This window comes from Perkinsus marinus, assembly GCF_000006405.1.
Source record: "Perkinsus marinus ATCC 50983 genomic scaffold scf_1104296969090, whole genome shotgun sequence".
NCBI lineage: Eukaryota > Perkinsozoa > Perkinsida > Perkinsidae > Perkinsus > Perkinsus marinus.
The window spans coordinates 127,602-144,218 of record NW_003202922.1 but is presented as its reverse complement, the minus strand read 5'-3'; the positions used below and the strand labels follow the sequence as shown (position 1 = coordinate 144,218).

At 48.8% G+C, this 16,617-nt stretch overlaps 5 protein-coding genes across 5 annotated transcripts in view; 1 reads left to right on the top strand and 4 right to left on the bottom strand.

Moving 5' to 3' along the window:
- Positions 1-418: 418 nt before the first annotated feature.
- On the top strand, positions 419-934 carry Pmar_PMAR002872 (hypothetical protein; the record flags this gene model as incomplete). The annotated part of the gene is made up of 1 exon (XM_002768041.1): positions 419-934. One exon carries the CDS (start codon positions 419-421, stop codon positions 932-934), a length of 516 nt encoding a protein of 171 aa, XP_002768087.1.
- Positions 935-5,293: 4,359 nt separating this feature from the next.
- Positions 5,294-6,606, bottom strand: Pmar_PMAR002871 (conserved hypothetical protein; the record flags this gene model as incomplete). Its single annotated transcript, XM_002768040.1, has 4 exons — positions 5,294-5,441; positions 5,487-5,593; positions 5,935-6,017; positions 6,081-6,606. The coding sequence occupies 4 exons, from the start codon at positions 6,604-6,606 to the stop codon at positions 5,294-5,296; spliced, it is 864 nt and encodes a 287-aa protein (XP_002768086.1).
- A 793-nt stretch (positions 6,607-7,399) lies between these two features.
- Pmar_PMAR002870 (conserved hypothetical protein) lies at positions 7,400-8,269 on the bottom strand (the record flags this gene model as incomplete). The annotated part of the gene is made up of 1 exon (XM_002768039.1): positions 7,400-8,269. The coding sequence occupies one exon, from the start codon at positions 8,267-8,269 to the stop codon at positions 7,400-7,402; it is 870 nt and encodes a 289-aa protein (XP_002768085.1).
- An 836-nt stretch (positions 8,270-9,105) lies between these two features.
- Positions 9,106-9,709, bottom strand: Pmar_PMAR002869 (hypothetical protein; the record flags this gene model as incomplete). The annotated part of the gene is made up of 5 exons (XM_002768038.1): positions 9,106-9,159; positions 9,207-9,296; positions 9,324-9,380; positions 9,443-9,558; positions 9,604-9,709. The coding sequence occupies 5 exons, from the start codon at positions 9,707-9,709 to the stop codon at positions 9,106-9,108; spliced, it is 423 nt and encodes a 140-aa protein (XP_002768084.1).
- Positions 9,710-10,651: 942 nt separating this feature from the next.
- The window catches only part of Pmar_PMAR002868 (conserved hypothetical protein), a gene marked incomplete at both ends in the record, with an annotated part of 7,222 nt that continues 1,256 nt past the window's right edge, over positions 10,652-16,617 (bottom strand). The window contains 14 exons of the mRNA XM_002768037.1: positions 10,652-10,690; positions 11,016-11,252; positions 11,297-11,414; positions 11,467-11,604; positions 11,663-11,740; positions 11,788-11,864; positions 11,909-12,082; positions 12,123-13,739; positions 13,783-13,905; positions 13,949-14,088; positions 14,607-14,870; positions 15,295-15,520; positions 15,566-15,709; positions 15,902-16,347. Of these exons, the coding sequence (XP_002768083.1) occupies positions 10,652-10,690; positions 11,016-11,252; positions 11,297-11,414; positions 11,467-11,604; positions 11,663-11,740; positions 11,788-11,864; positions 11,909-12,082; positions 12,123-13,739; positions 13,783-13,905; positions 13,949-14,088; positions 14,607-14,870; positions 15,295-15,520; positions 15,566-15,709; positions 15,902-16,347 (3,821 nt within the window). The remainder of the gene's footprint in view (positions 10,691-11,015; positions 11,253-11,296; positions 11,415-11,466; positions 11,605-11,662; positions 11,741-11,787; positions 11,865-11,908; positions 12,083-12,122; positions 13,740-13,782; positions 13,906-13,948; positions 14,089-14,606; positions 14,871-15,294; positions 15,521-15,565; positions 15,710-15,901; positions 16,348-16,617) is intronic.

Genomic DNA, 16,617 nt, shown 5'->3' with positions numbered 1-16,617 from the left:
GCATCATCCAGGTGGTTCAAATGTCAAATACAGCCACACGAGCATTCCCTCGTAACTGCCATCCGGCTACGTCTTCCCTTCTCTAGTGCCGAGAGCCATAATATTCAACTCTGAAATTGACTAAGGCAGCGATGAGCTCAGAGCCATTCTGACTGTGATTGTGTAACAGTTTGAGTTGCTGTCCGAGACCTTCTGGCCTATCTCGTCTTCACTACCTTAATTCTTACAACTCCCATCATGTTGGGATGTCAATTAACAAAGAATATATACCAGTAAACCACATAAAACTCTTCTTGAACCCACGGCTTGGCAGTTCGATTCTCCCCAACGAGTATTCTGTCGATACCGTTCTGAGCGCATTTCATGAACCTCATCTTACTGTCAGTTATCCTCTATCGTCAAGCCTCTTTGAAAACCAATGAAGTCGCTATCGGACTACTCAGCCAATTTCAAGGTCGGAGTAGCCATCGGTGTGTGTGGCGAGGTGCTCTCTGGTATCGTCATCGCCGTTTATGGAGTGCAAGTCGGCTTGGAATTGGTCGATCGTTACCAACGAGATCAGCCCACAGACCACCTAGAGTGCCCTGCTGCAGGCTTCCAGAGCTTCATGAACAGCTGCCAGCTCATTATGCTAATCGTTACCATTGTTCTCTTTGTCCTCCGCGTTGAGCGCAGAAGAGGCCTGTCTCGCATCCTCGTCGCTCGGTGCAGTATCGGCATCATCGGCTTTGCTGTGGGCGGTATACTCAGCATCTTACTCGGCAGTTGCTTCCTAAACCAGGCTACCTGGGGAAAGATCATTGGTTGTGTTGGTTACGGCTTCACCATCATCAGTGCATTCCTGCTAGTGCTGGCACCAGAAATGAGGCAAACCAGGAAGGGTGGCGAGGCGGCTCGGTGGAATCCTCACGCCTTGGTCTACGCGAATACATAAAGGCCTGAATGTTCAGCATGTAAGTGCTCGTCCATTGAGTAAGCATTGTTGACATAACAAAGCAGTTCTTGTGTTGGATGGTTCAGTGGCAGTTCAACGTGATCGGGAGTAATATTCAGTTGATTGTACGAGAGTAAAAGTTTCCAACTTTTACACTGATTTTCTACTGGTGTCAATCAGAACTGCAAGCCCGGATTTTCGAGTTAGTTCTTTTCTCACTAGAGAGCTTTCACTGTCGACTGCATATCCCAATACATCGTCACGGGCCTTGACAAGCGCACGAACACTATCTCTCGCACGTCAGGTGGACTTCCTCTATTTCGACCGACCTGCTCTATTCCTTATAGTCTTAGAGTTACAACAGCACCATATTGAGGCTCCCTTCATGGAGGACTCCCACGGGATTTCATTATGTCACAAAGCTGTTGGTCAGTTCTCTCTCTCTCGCTCGCTACACCTAGTGCAGCAAAGGATTTTATGAGGTCAAGTATAGGGCCGACCAGACCGCGCAGCAGGAAAATTTATATACAGTAGGCTTGCGCCTATAATAGTTGCATTAGTACACAGCAGAACGTACATTCATGCTCTTCATTGTGTTTTTTATTTTTCTCACAGGGGCATTGTCTCGGCTGTAGGGGTATCCAATATGGGGGGGAATATGCACATGGTCAACTACATGTGTTGGTGACAATACGGAAATTCTTGTTGGGAAATCCTGGTTGGTTTCTGTACATTTTTACCCTAGCTCATATATAAACTCCTATAATTAGTGAGGAATGCGAACACATATATTCCAACACTGGGGTTACCACTCGTCAACTTGTAGGAGGATTGAGCCGAATGGTCAGCCCCTATGTGATGCTGCATAACGATTTGCTGAAAGTGAGGTTGTCACTCTGGAAGCCCCAGAAGTGATGCAGGCGAGCATGGCCCTTGATGATCGTCTCGATGCTTTGGTTTTGCGTTGTTAATCTCTACTAGCATCACATAGTACTCGAGTGGAATGGACCTATCGTCCTCTTCGATGTTCATCTCTACGGAGATGGCCCATCACTGTCACAACATCGACTACACTGCAGTGAGGTTCATCCGGCGTAGCCTCTATCTATCGTGCCCATCAGTTGCATAGACGGCCCGCCCAGTGCCCTTCTAAAGTAGCCGCTCCTCAGCACGATGGTACCGAACCGGTATGTATCTAGACATTGAGTTCCATCGCCGTTCAGAATCCGGCAAAGCAGCGCATCGCTACGCAAGGTTACGCAGCTCTAGTAGATCTTCATCTCAGAAGGGCGCTTGGGAGGCCACTTCTGGTAGCTTCTTCGAGCTGGTCAGCCTATTCCGGCATTGCATAGCGTTGGGCTCTCTCCCCTCAACTTCCTCACTGCCCAGATGCTGAGATCACCCGCACCGTCGAGTCTCTGCCTTCCTCCGTGGGCTGCGCTCCTCGTTACGCCCCCCTTCGTCGTCCACCTCTGTTGTTGGGCAGTCACCATAGGATCGGCGAGAGGCATCACAACAACACCAGTGAGCTGAATCAATCGTCCTTACGACCATATATAGGAACTCTAGTTTCCTCCTTGGGAGCTCCGTCGGGTCTCGGCGACGATCTTCTCTCAAGTCGAAGCAGCTTCGTCACGGAGGATGAGAGCGTTAAGTGGCACATCAATGTATGTCGTCGAGGTGGATCGCATGGTAAACTCCTCCGTATTCAGGAGGACCCTCCCTACGATGCATCGTCAACATTTCATCAAGCCCAAGGAGCTTCCATGGAGCACTGTGAGTCCTTCATCAACTGTAACTCCCTATTCTTTGTAGACCGGTCTGGACACTGTACACTCTGGATACGTCCAATGCCTCGTGTTGTTATCTCAGACGGCGCAGCAAGCCTCCTCTCGCGACCTCCACTGAGCAGCGATGAAGGAAATACAATCCCACCGATGAGTCCGCCTCGGCAATCATCGACTTCATCAGCTCCCACTAGAACACTAGAAGACCTAGTTCGCCTTGAGTCAGAGCGAGAAGACTGTTCACCGTCAAACCTCGTAGGCCCACAGCCTGGGAGTGCGACCTGAACCTTGCCATAGATTGAGTTCGGTGACACCGTGGTTGTAGAAGCATCAGTAGAGAAAGCTCCGACGTCCACAGCAGTCAAAAACGCATCCAAGACAGCATCAATTCAAAGCAGCGCCGATGCGATCACCCAGGAACCCTCGGTCTCTTCAGAGCAGCCCGTCAGCGATACACACGGACCACATCCCAGTACGCCTAATTTCTCTTCGTCCCTTTCCCCACTATGCGACAGGTTTACTCCCAGCGTCGGTGTGCGACAACGACGAGTTGACGGAATCGAGAGTGGACTTCCTCACGCGAGAAATGAGGTCTCTCAGAGCTCAGGCAAGACCAAGGGGCTCTACGCCTGATATGTTCCCGGATATGTTCTAGGTTGAGCTCGTCCAGAACAGGCTTGCTGACGAAATATCAAATCGGAGCACGCTGGAGTCCTCCGATTCGAGTGTAGAGACGCCACCTCCAGAGATGAGCGATGAAAGTGTGTCGCTGGGAAAACTCACTCGGAGCCTGGCTCGCGCTGTGACAGGTATTCAATGCAGGCCGGTCCTGAGCAATGCAGCAACGGCTACTGAGGAGCCAGTTATGGTTAGCCATAGTGTTATGACAGACTCGCGTCCTACTGTGGCATCCACAGGTGAGCTTATCCGTGATATGGACTTTTCGAAACTCAGCTGCTCGTTGGCTTTCCCTTAGAAGCACAGACAGATGGAGTGGCCGATCCAATCGGAGAGCAGCGACGAGACAGTTTACTCGTGGAGGTGTGAAAGTTGAATGGACATACTGGCGTGTTTTTAGAATTTTTCCCGGAAAACTCCTCTCAAACTCTACTGTTTGGCCCCCTGTGTATCATGATCTACTAAATTGTGTCCTCTTCTGAGACGCTATTACGGTATGGAGTTTCAGGTTGAATCTTTGGAGCGTGACCGTGCTGCTTTACAGGAGGAAGTGAGCAAATTAGCAGTTGAATTGGCTAGGCAGCGGAAGCTCATTAAAACTCACAGTACGTGTCTGAATCGTCTGTGGTGTAGTACATCACAATCGCGATTCCACAGGCACGACTCAGAGCATCACTGAAGCTCTGAGGCACAATGGTGAGGTCAGAGCCTATCACACGGCGAACATGAGGTTGCGGAAACAAGTCTTGGAAGTAAGCGACTGTGATAATATTCGGACATGCTTCTTCCAGCTCCGTAACGAGATGGACTCTCAAAGACAGATCGTCTGTGAGGCGGCATCTGTAGGTCTTAGGAACATCGAAGACCGCCTAATGGAATGCCATGCTCTGGCCAATATAGACAGGTTACTTCGTCATCACGCTGGGCCGAAAGCACGCCGGTTACTCTCAGTTCCTCGGGAATCGGCTTTGCGGAGTTATTGACTGAGATTGACGCGTGTCGACGGAGGTGGTTTTCAAGCTGTTGTTGATACCACTCTCCCGACACTTCTCAGAGTTCACCGTGCTGCCCTCCAACCTACGGCCTCGTCTACACCCAAGAGCAGTAGCAGCGGAACGATCTATCCTAGCACGGCCCCCTTGCAGCGGCAATCGAGCACTTCATCAGGAAGCGCCGGATCGGCGTCAATCGATAGAGGTAGGAGCTCTGACCATGCATCCTGTACTCTGTCCGTAGGGATCCTTCGAGAATCAACAGAGTTGGCACAGACTCTCCTGGGCGACTTAGTTGACCTACGACGAATGCGCTCCCATACAGCAGCAGCCTCGCCTCACGGTGGAATAGGAGTGAAATCGTCTGGTGACGTCACTGATGTCACCATCTTGAATGAGTGTATTCACTCAGGGGAAACTAGCTCGAGTGACGCCAGCCCAGTAACTCCATTGGGTGGGTGAATTTGGCTTTACCATGATCTACTAAGATTTCAAATTGACTTTGCTCCGTGTTGAACAGTGGCTGTGTGTTTTGCCCTTTTTTTATTTGCGAATTCGAGTGATTCGTGATTCAACTCACATCCTGATTCGAGATTGCTGAATCGAGTTCGGGATATTCGTGATTTCCGAGCAAAATAATACAAAATCAATATCCGGAGTTAGGATCCTCGGCAGCTATCCCTGATTCTGAATCGCGATATCGACACCAGAAGCGCTGGACAGTGAACGACAACATCGAGGTTGCCCCTGAGGGATTGTTGACAATATGCTAGCTCAACGAATACTTCGTTTTTACAAAGTTACGGCTGGCACTTCCATATGCGCAACTCGATTTGTCTCAGCAACAGAAACTTATTTCCGAAATTACTAAGATAGATAACACGAAAGGGATGCAAATAACGTCAAAGCTCTTCATCAGATTGAGACATTGGACGGTACACTTGCGACCATTTGGCTGCAATGAAGTCTCCGAAGGACATCATGTAGCTGTCCTCCTCGGCTATCCATCGTGATGCGCCTCCCTCTTTCTGATCCGCCATGAGGCTGGTCCTGCATGAACAATAATCATGACGCCCTGGGAGGGTCTGTTGATACCTTTTGGCAGCGTGGGTTTCAAGGAGCCCCTCGAGGGTAGTGTTATAGTTGGGATAGTAGAAATGCACCAGAGATATTCTCTCCGGAGCTCCCTTCGGGGACATCACCTGGAGCAGTAGATAATAAGCAAGCAATATAAGACAAGTCTACTCGATGAACCGGTGAGTATAGTTTCCCACCACTCATGATCGAGGCAAAGTCTCCAACATTCACAACTATGCGGGATTGTCGATCATTGGGTAGCGGGTGATACTCCCCCGTCTTGGGATCTTGCACCTTGAGCAAAATACTAGAAATGTCTGTCATCTGTTATCAACCTGCCTCGAGCCCATCAACTCCTTCTTGCTGCAGCACAATCGTAATGAACCCCCAATCAGTATGAGGGGAACTTCCAATGGTCTTCTCGCCTGTTATAGGGAGATGACATAGTACTCGACAGGGAGGTCACCTGAGCGATCATCTCCATCGACAGCAAAATATCGGAAAATCCTCTGTAAACTGATTGACGCACCATCTGGTCCACAATTGTCTCTGAGTGCGTTCTGGCCTACACACAAAGAATGGTCGGAGCATGCACAAAGAGCATAACCTCACCTAGCACGCTTGAGAAGGCTTCCGCAAGTGAGAGGCCGAGGCGTGTAGCATGACTGAACCACTCGTTCAAGACGCGTTTATCTTCGGGCGAAGCCTCTGCCGGCCAAACATTGGGTCCTTGGAATTTGTTGGTAAAAGATGTGTAGCCTTCAGGCCATTCGAATCCGTACGAGAAGGCTTCCTTGATCTCCTCCCGATCAGAACCGCTCTCCCCACCAAGAGGTATGTAGCCGCGAGTCAAACCGTGACCGGTAATAGACAAACGTTGCTTCTCTTCCATACCAACTTCGGTGAATAATCGTCGTGAACACGAAAGCACATTGTCTATGAAGTTGTCATTGATACCATGGCCGTGAAGGACAAACGCACCGCCGCCAGATTCGGATGCAGCATGTAAGAGCTTTGTCGCAGCGGCCTCGCATCCATCACCTGGTTGATCGCCAAAGCAAGAGAGGTTAACTATTGGAGCCTCCCAGGCACGACCTTGTGAGCAGATTACAGCAACGACAAGCACCAGATGATGCATGGGTACCAAACTCCCGAACTGACTATAGGAACGAACTCTGCTGAGACGAATTTCATGAGTTAATACAATGAAGTACGACGAAACGCCCTGGAGTGGTGGTAGCAGACGGAGCCTTCTATAGTGCTATCGGTCGACTGCTTCCTGATACTGTGCCATACCCTTCGAAGGAAACAGCGTTTCCATCAGATTCAAGACAACAGTTATGATATTCGAGTTCGATTTCAGATTTACGGATTCAAAAATCCAACTGTAGTTCGGGCTAGGCGATTTCTGTCTTCAAAGGCCCAGTTCGCTTTCACTATGCTCAGTCCTGACGAGTGGGGCCGCTATGCCACTACCTCCAAGATATGACTTACTGTGCCCACAAATGACCTTAGAGGATCAAGTTCGTCAGTACGGGCGAAGTAGATCAATTTTCGACACGTTGTGGAGAAGCAATTACGTCTGTCGCGGGGCAGATATGCCAACTCGAAACCGGTGTATATTCTCAGCGGCAAGCTGCCATTGAGAACACGTCAGACTTCCTTCCATCTACGTTGGAGTCACGAAATGGCATATCTGCCCCTCGAGCGGAATCGGTCTTATCAACAGCGGGATTGGTTCTCACAATTTGTTACCATTCCTTCCCCGATTCCCGGCCCATTCTATGATCGCGAAACTCAAATCAAGATAGTCTTACCATGGGTTAAAATGAGATAAAAAAGTCAAAGGAGAGACAGGGGGAGGAGTAATACGAATAATGGATGAGACCAAGTTGTATGAGATTGAAGGTCACCGGCTATTGGCTTTTGACTCAACGGACGGGACCGAAAACAATGATTGAGTGACCATCAGGGTCAGTTATGTGGACCACTTCCTCGCCATATCTCAAGTCCATGCCGGCACCACACTCCTTCTTCAATCGGTCGAAGATATGCGCCTTCACCCTCACGCCGAATCCACGATACCCAAGTTGGTCGTTAGGGATCTCTTTGAAACGATCTATGCCATGCTTCACTTGCAGCTCTACAGATGTAAAGCTACGAGACCACAGCCACTCACGATTATCAACCGACCACGGATCGGCGTTGGGAGGCTTCTCGATGGTGTCGGCGAAGAAATGCAGGTCAAATGCATCGCTGACGTATTGGGAGGAGAGGAGGCTCATTCCCAAGACCTTCGTGTAGAAATCTTTGCTCCGCTCGGCGTTCGTCGCTCGGAGCGTTAATAGGCCTATGCCAGTCTGCTGTCCGAGCGGACTCCTGTCGTCTTTCAACGAAGCAGCGTACTCTTCACTGAAATTGCGTTCGAACTGATGCTGTATAAGCTCGATATTGTAGCCCGTAGGATCTTCCATGTGAGCAAGATAACCTATGTCCTTGAACTGAAAGGGGGTCGAGACAGGAACTCCCATACTGAGAAGTCTCCGGCAAGCAAGCTTGACGTGCGGCAAATACAATGAGATCTTCCAGTACAGGTCGTGATCGGAAGCAGAGTAGGTTGCAGCAGGATTATCATGGACCTGGAACTCGATGCCGGCAGAGTCCGGCTTCGAGGGATAACCCACGGTAGCCGAAGTGGGTGTTCGTTTCATCGTTTCCATACCAAGATAAGTTTCATACCACTGGATCGTTCTCTCCAATTCGGCAGCACGAACCATGAGGATGACGAATCGTACGGACATTTTTAGCTGTCAGACGATAAAAAATGCTGGGGGCGCGAGGGGTACACAGTAAAAGTAGGAGGTGCAGAATCGCACAATTAACATGCTCCCCGAGTTCGACTGTTGCTATCGGACGAGGAACATTGCATAACCTTCAAAAGCCGCTTCTATCCAACAAGCCTGTCCCATGAGGCGATCTATTGATGGGATCTGGTGCTTGCATCTCAGCCACAGTGGAATCACACCATGACATGATGGGGCTCCTCGGTCTTCCACCTACTGGCGGCCTGATACGAGGGAAAATCCCAGTATTCATTCAGACGTGCTTTATCCAATGGAATTGCGGAGCGAGCAGAGCATATACTACAACAAATGTCACTTCGCCTTGTGCATGCGTGCGTGAGCGCGTGCGTGGAGAACTGTTTTGAAATTCAGAATATGAGCGAACCATCAATAGATTCCTCCGCATTCATAGACGCGCAGGAAAATACGAAGAAAGACCATAGTTATTAGAAAAATCGAATTCAGTGTAACAATGGTACGCCACTGGCGCGCGAGTTCTCAGCGATGGACGAGTGAGCTCCGCTGCTTCATTACGACTTCCTAGTCTGGTTAGATTTCGCGGAATGTCGCACTCAAGATCATACATTATGAGATAGGAAACGAATTCATTGCCATCGTAGATCGCATATCATTATTATGGATGCGGCACGAGGGACAGCATCAAGCCCTAGATCGATCCGCATCTTCGACAGCAGTATGTCTCATGTCTTCCTCCTCTTCAAGTTTTTCCATGAATCTGTCCGGTCGCACTGTAACTAAAACCGATTCCTATATACTGTTTCTCCGTAGGCGAATCACGCACCACCGTGTAGTAGTAGATCCCAACCATAGAAGCTCGGCAGAACACCCTGAAGCGAGATCCATCTTAGCCCTCGGTGGAAACTACACCGCATACCTTGAGCATAGCCCGGATGGTGAAGAACTCGGGCTCCGGCATCATGACGGTGATGGGCTCGCTGTGTCCTGACTGAGGAGGTTTGCACGCCTGCGCACGATACCAGGGGCCGCTTACCCTTTCCAGTGTCACCTCGCGATAGTATCTCTCGTGCAGACGAAAGTAGACACGGGCCTACCGGAAGTAGATCGATAAGCATCCCGACCAAAGCTGACCAATCCCACACCAAGGCTTACATCACTTTGGTTGTAATCACCGTTGAGGACAAGAGCGGGCCGATCACAGGCTATGATATCTCCAACCTGCCCTGCATTCAAATGAAAGACGTATTTCGAGCTCCTGTCGTACGTACCTACGCAGAGTTGCTCTTCCCTTAGTTCGCCGCTAAAGGACCTACCCTTGCCGAGTAGTTGCCCTAGAGAGTTGCGTTCTCTCAGCATGAAAAGGATGCTCATCTTGCCCGGATGGATGATTCGCATCTCAGAATCTTCCTTGTGGACCATCGCCTGACAGTTACCGACCTTTCAACAGCAACGGATTTCAGCAGATGAGTACATGGTGCGGTATGAATTGAAGCATTGCCTCCCGGTCGAACACGGGATAAACCTTCCCTTGGAGCGCGGCACAGTTCGGCGTGAACTTCCCGCCATGTGTGAGGTTCTCAGACGCTATGACGCTGCAGAAGCTTCGAGTAATCATCGAGATCAAACGAAAGGAGAGTACGCATTCTGATCGGTCTAAAAATGCAGTGACCATCCGCATAGTGCAGATCAAATTGTGTTCAGTGTTCTGATACACGTGGAACGATGCGAGTAGAAATCTAAGCGCAGGACGGGAGGGCGGGGCTCTTCTAAGGGCGGCCACCGCCTAACAACAACTCTATGGCTCCATCCGCTTAGGATGGTATTTGCTATGGACGATCCTATTCGAGAGTGGTCCGAGAATGCTGAAGACCGTTGATCGAAATCGATGTATACTCGCTAACGGCAATGCTACTACGGGAGGAGATTCAATAATACTCGGCGCCACAGCTTGCCCGTGGCCAACATGTGGGTAGTGCTCATTGGCAAAAGATTCAACGCTCCCAGATCGAACATCTCGGTCATCACTTGTCGTGTCCTACACCCATGCACTACAGTCTAAGCGCTAGATCCAACACAGAGAGTCAACCATGCATCGTGTTCTATCAAGGCAATACGTTACTGATAAAATGTATATTCCCCACGGGAAACTGATATAACCGCTGGCTGTGGAACTTATAGATACCTATGGCCTCTTCGAGAGCACAGTAGCACTCCCAGAAGAAGACCACGATTCGCAACACAATCGACCAAGCTCGAGGACAAACTCGGCAGCTGACTGTGGCACATATGGTCAATCATGAGCGTTTACAATTAGAATGAATTTCCATACTAAGAGCAACTTCTTTTACATGCAATGTTTTATCACGATGGAGGGTCACCCTGGGCAAATCTGTTGAAAATCTGTTCCAACGTCGTTTGCGACAGTTGAAAATCATTAAAGCACAGATCTCTATTCACTTCAAAATCAGTTAGTTTTGAAAACACTTGACCAAGATTGATGGTACGAGGCAGACTAAATTCCCCAATCTCGCCGAGGCTCTGACATTCGGGAGATATAGTGGCATGCAGCCAATTAAGAGCTCTAACGTGCAGAGCTCCACGCGCTACTGCTGCGGTCAACGCCGCAACAGTAAATAGACGTTTACTATTATACTCGTTCAAGGTACCAGTGCTTATGATACTCTGGAAAATCCGAGGTTCTGCTATACCTGAGGAATGGATTTACGAGCCTGGTGCCAACGATTTCCTCACCCAGCGTGCCAAGAGTCGTCCACACCTCCTCATCAGTCAGTTCTACTCGCCCAGACTTGTCACTATTTATGGCGACAAAGAAATTGTTGAGGAGCTCACTACTCGCAGTAGCAGCTGATGACTCCACGAAGGATATCCACAATTTGAAGCCCTGACCGTAATCCGTCTTGATCTGCTGGGATGAACCAATACAACGGAACTGACCGTCGACCTGAGACAGGCAAAATCCCACCACGAGCGGGAGGCAGCACTCACTTGGATGACCATAGTTTCACACAGAGCATCAGCCTCTTCCATACTATGCGTCGTGAGCACAACCGCGGAAGATTTCGCTCGCCCGTGAGCTATCTTGTGAATGACATCCCAGATACGTCTGTAAATGGAACGACAAAGACTACTATCACTGAGACCGTGAGAGTGCTTACCTCCGTGCATCAGGATCAACACCCGTGGTCGGCTCGTCGAGGAATAGCAAGGAAGGCTGCCCAACCAGAGCGATGCCAACACAGAGCTTCCGCTGGTTACCACCAGAAAGCCTTGTTGCCATCTTGTCACTATAACGCCTACAAGACAAAAACACCAACTATCCATCGGGCTCCACTTCAGAATGAAGACCCTCACTCGAGCTGGAGAATTTCCAACAACTCCGAAACATGGTCCTCCAATACAGCGGGCAATACTCCACGGATTCGACCGTATCTCAGACAGGGAAACAACTGTGATCAAATGCACTCCAATGGAGTTACAAAATGAGATGCTCCTCAGTGGTAAGTCCTTCCAATAAGGGGCTGTCCTGAGGGCAATACCCAATGCTTCGACGAACCTATGAAAAAAGTAGGTCGATACAATAGCTTCACTGCTCGCTACCTCATAGACGTTTCCGAGCAGTGGTTGACCGAGCAGTGTGATGTGACCACAACTTGGTCTTATCAACCCACATAGCATCCTGAATGTCGTAGTCTTGCCAGCACCGTTGACACCGAGCAGACCGAAGACTCCACCATCACCCAAGGCGTAGTTGATACCTCGAACTGCCCATACCTACTCCATTTTAATAACATCCTCGACTCGAGAGACTCACTTCACTCTTCTTCCCCGGGTTGTAGACTTTCTTGAGATCATTAAAGTAGATCATCTGCGTGGTGGGCTCGAGCTTGGCCACCCTTCCCTTCTCTGCTACGACCCTCCCATCCTCCTCACCACGCTTCTCCGGGGGGACATGCAGCTGTCGGTCGGGGTTCCACTTATCATCGTTCTTCCTATAGTCGATCAAGATGGTGAGACCGAAATATATCACTCCCGAGAGAAAGAGCATTATCACATCATCACCAGCAACTCCAAAACAAGTATCATATACTTTATCGGCGAGGCCGCTGAGACGAACTTCACTGCACGTGTTCAGCATTTGCGAGTCGAAGGCGTGGGTCTCGACAGGGTCACCCGTAGGAGCATTCAAGTACCCCACATGAGCGAAGAAGAGTGTCGTGAGGCCTTGCGCCACCGGGAAGGTGGGAACAACTCTGAGCATCCACGCGAGAACCAAGGCGATCTCGGGAGCAACAACACCATAGTACAAAACAGCTACGACGAAAGAGCCAATAAGGCCACCCCCTACGCCGGCCCCCACCTGCATGTAAGTAGCGATAGTATTGGTACGTGAGAGCAGGGACACGAGATAGTTAAATGGGGGCATCGCAAAACAGAATCCAATAAGCAGCATCCATACCGCGGCCATATTGCTTAAGTCGAGGTACGCCTTAATGTCGAAAATAGTTAGGGGTATCCACGTTGGGCATATCGCGATAAAAGTGAGGAGAAAATCGAAACTCCAACTCGCCACCCAATAGGTCAGCAAACCACAGCCACTAACGTAGAGCTGTTCTTTGATGCCTCTCGTTTTCTCCATCATGACATATGACAGCAAAGATCCTGCTACTACAGTGAGAGCAATGGCAAAGTAGCCGCCAACTGCCAGAGTGAGCACGAGATTACTTCGGGACTTGCTCTCCTGATACGCCGTGTGAGGGAAGGGATAGTTGACTACACCAACGGATTCATCACCAACCAGGGCAAGCGGCGTCATATGCAGGGCGGTCATATCAGCGAAGACAGAGCGCGAGGTGACCCCCAACGCAGTGACTTCAAACCATGCAGTTTTCTCATCAATAAGTGTCGCCGAAAACCGCAGGATTGCCGCACACAAGTTGATGTTAAACGATGAGCTCGCAGTAGGTATCATCTCATACGGCTTCCACTGATTGCAAATGTAGAACTCCTCTGGTGTTAGGGGTGTAGCCGCACTAATATCTGGCAAGCCAACCGCGCCTCTCTGCACAGTGACCACCTCTGGAGCGCTCAGATCCCACCGGCCGACAACATGATCATGTGAGGAGACCTGGTAGGGTGTATCTTCACTCCAGCTCAGATCCAATCTGCGAGCATCGGGCACGGACACACCGAGGTATTGCAAACCCATAAGAATAAGTATGACCAGAAATGGGATGAGTACGGCCGACAGAGTCCCAGGCCAGTTTCGCCAAGCGTACGTTACCCGCCTCGTGATCAGACCGGAGAACTGTTGCATCATGTTAGGCTTTAGCACCACGTCGCACATGACACTCCTGTCCTCACTCGAATACGATCGGCTCTTCAGCTTGGACAACTGCTCGTCATCATTACCTTGAGAACGGCGCGCAACCTGAAGGGGAAAAGTCGTCATCAAACGCTTATCGGAAGCTCACATTAAGGAAGACGTCCTCCATCGTGGTCACCGAAATGCCGTAGGACGATACTTTTCCTTCTGACTTTAACACATCAAGGCTTTCGAACACAGACGGCAGCTGAGGAGCATTCTCAAAAGGAATCTGAGAAAATTACGGTAAGATATTTCCAGACATTTGCAGATACCTGCAGAGCCAGCTCCTGACCAGCACTGGACCGTACCCGGACGGAGGACGGATCGTCGATGCTCTCCCGAACGACTTCGCGCAGAGGGGCATCGGCGACCGTGGAGTCCTTCTTGGCAATGCTGAGGGTATAACCCGTACCTAGGTTGGGGAATGAACACAATACAGCGCATGCAAATTTGATTTACGATTAATGGTAATGTGAAATAAAAAAATGCTTACCAATTCCGGGACATCTGGGCGAGCGCGAGATGACAAGAGGGATAATTTTTCTATATCACACTGTCAAACGATTAAGTTTCTCACAATACATGTTCGTAGCAATGTTTACATTGTATGTGCAAAGTGTTAGAGTAATTATCATTAATCTCGGGAAAACGCTCATTTTTCGAATTTGCATATCGAATTGGCGAACACTGTATGCATATATGAACACAATATGCAGTGTAGGAAAATATGCACATGGTCAACTACATATGTTGGTGATAGTAAATTTCTGAGGAAAAAACTTGTTGGTTTCTGAACACTCCTACTCGATTTCATATGTAAACCCCTATATTTTGTAAGGAAACTCCTGAGCTCAGCTGAAGAAAGCCAACATATATTCCAACACTGTGAAGATGCATATATAAACACAATGAATAACCGTATGCACTCACCGAACTGTCGCTTGAGGAAGCTGGTGCTGCCATAAGCCATCAACTTGCCATTCTCCATTATGCCAACTCGATCAGCTAGCACATCGGCCTCGTCCATGTAGTGTGTAGTAATGCAGATAATCCTTCCCTCACGTTTCGATCTCAGGAAGTCCCACATCCTACGCCGGGCACTCGGGTCCATACCACTGCTCGGCTCGTCCAGTATGATCAACTTCGAATCTCCTACGAATGCTAACCCGACCGAGAGCTTCCTCTTCATACCTCCTGAATACAAAAACAGTGTATTTCTACATATTTATATCGCGTTATATTTACTTTCTCTACTAGTAAATATCAATGTAAAAATGCTAATGACGTTATATTTCTACATATTTATATCGCGTTATATTTACTTTCTCTACTAGTAAATATCAATGTAAAAATGCTAATGACGTTATATTTCTACATATTTATATCGAGTTATATTTACTTTCTCTACTAGTAAATATCAATGTAAAAATGCTAATGACGTTATATTTCTACATATTTATATCGCGTTATATTCACTATCTCTAATAGTAAATATTAATATAAGAAAAGTCAGCGACGTTATATTTCTATCGATTTGCATGGCGTTATATTCTCTATTCTAATAGTAAATATTAATGCAAAAAAAGTTAGTGACATTATAGAAATTCCCATAGCCTACCAGATAGCGTCTTCACTCGTGCTCCCAACTTATGCCCCAGTTCAACCTCAGCCGCAAACTCCACAGCGTACGCATCGGTAGACAAACCGCGAATATTGGCAAACAACTCGAAATGCTCCGACACTGTCAAGTCGTCCCACAAGACATTATTTTGCGGACAGATTCCCATACTCCTCCTTATCACGGGCATCTCCGCGGGCACCTCTCGATTGAATATGGTCACGTCCTGGCAAGTGATGGTGACGATGCACTTCTGAGCCGCCAGCCCCACCCCTCTCCTCGGCTTTATCGTGCCGCTGAGGACATTGATAGTCGTAGACTTGCCAGCTCCATTGTGACCAAGGAGGACGAATAACTCATCACGAAACATGGTGAGGTCCAGACCGTCCACAGCACGGAAATTTCCAAACTCGACCTGCATAAAAAATCCCATGGTCGAGTCAGTAGAGTTACCAGTGTTGGAAACGGCTTTCCTCAACTGAGCTCTGAAATTTTCTCACTTGTATGGAAGTTTATATGCGAATTCGGGTAGAAACGCTAAAATTTTTAATATTGTCACCAACACGTGTGGTCGACCATGTGCATATTTTCCAACACTGAGAGTTACCTCCAAATTTTTAATGCATACCACTTGGCCGTCTCGTTTTAAGTTCCTCTGCGTTTCCCCTTTGAGTTTTTCTATTCCTTCATCAACAGTAACGCTACTGATCTCACAAGAAGCATGATCAGCTGTTTTTCCTCGATACCGCTCCTCGTCCTCTTCACCCATCATTTCCCGCCAGAACCCACGAGTGAACAGGAAATAAAATTTGCGGGTGGCGCGGTATTCATGAGGAACAACTTGATCGAGATAGAGATACAATAACGTCCACAGCATGAGGTCTATGGTGAGCATGGTCAATCCTTGCAGTAGGGTGAAGTTCTGATATGCTAATCTAGCCGACGGGCTATCCATGCCCAGGAATAACTGCTGCCCGAGGTTCTGGACTACCAAAGTGAAGGCGCATTGCGGTAGCAAACTGATGGCTCCCTTGCTCGTTTCACGGTCAAGCACTGATACCGTTATAGCAAGAACATAGTAGATCACTGCGGTTAACGTCGAGCCAGTATTGGGGTTCTCAAATAAGGTCGATATTGCAAAGGCAAATGACAGCGATGCGAGAAAGTACAGAAAGGCGAGGAGAAAAAGCCAGAGAGCGCTGACTGTTGGGAGGACGACCAAAGACAGGGCCCCCACGATGAAGGACAATACCACGTAAAAAGAGGCATACCACAGATACCACGATATGTGGTATGGGAAATCATAGAGGCCCATTATACGCA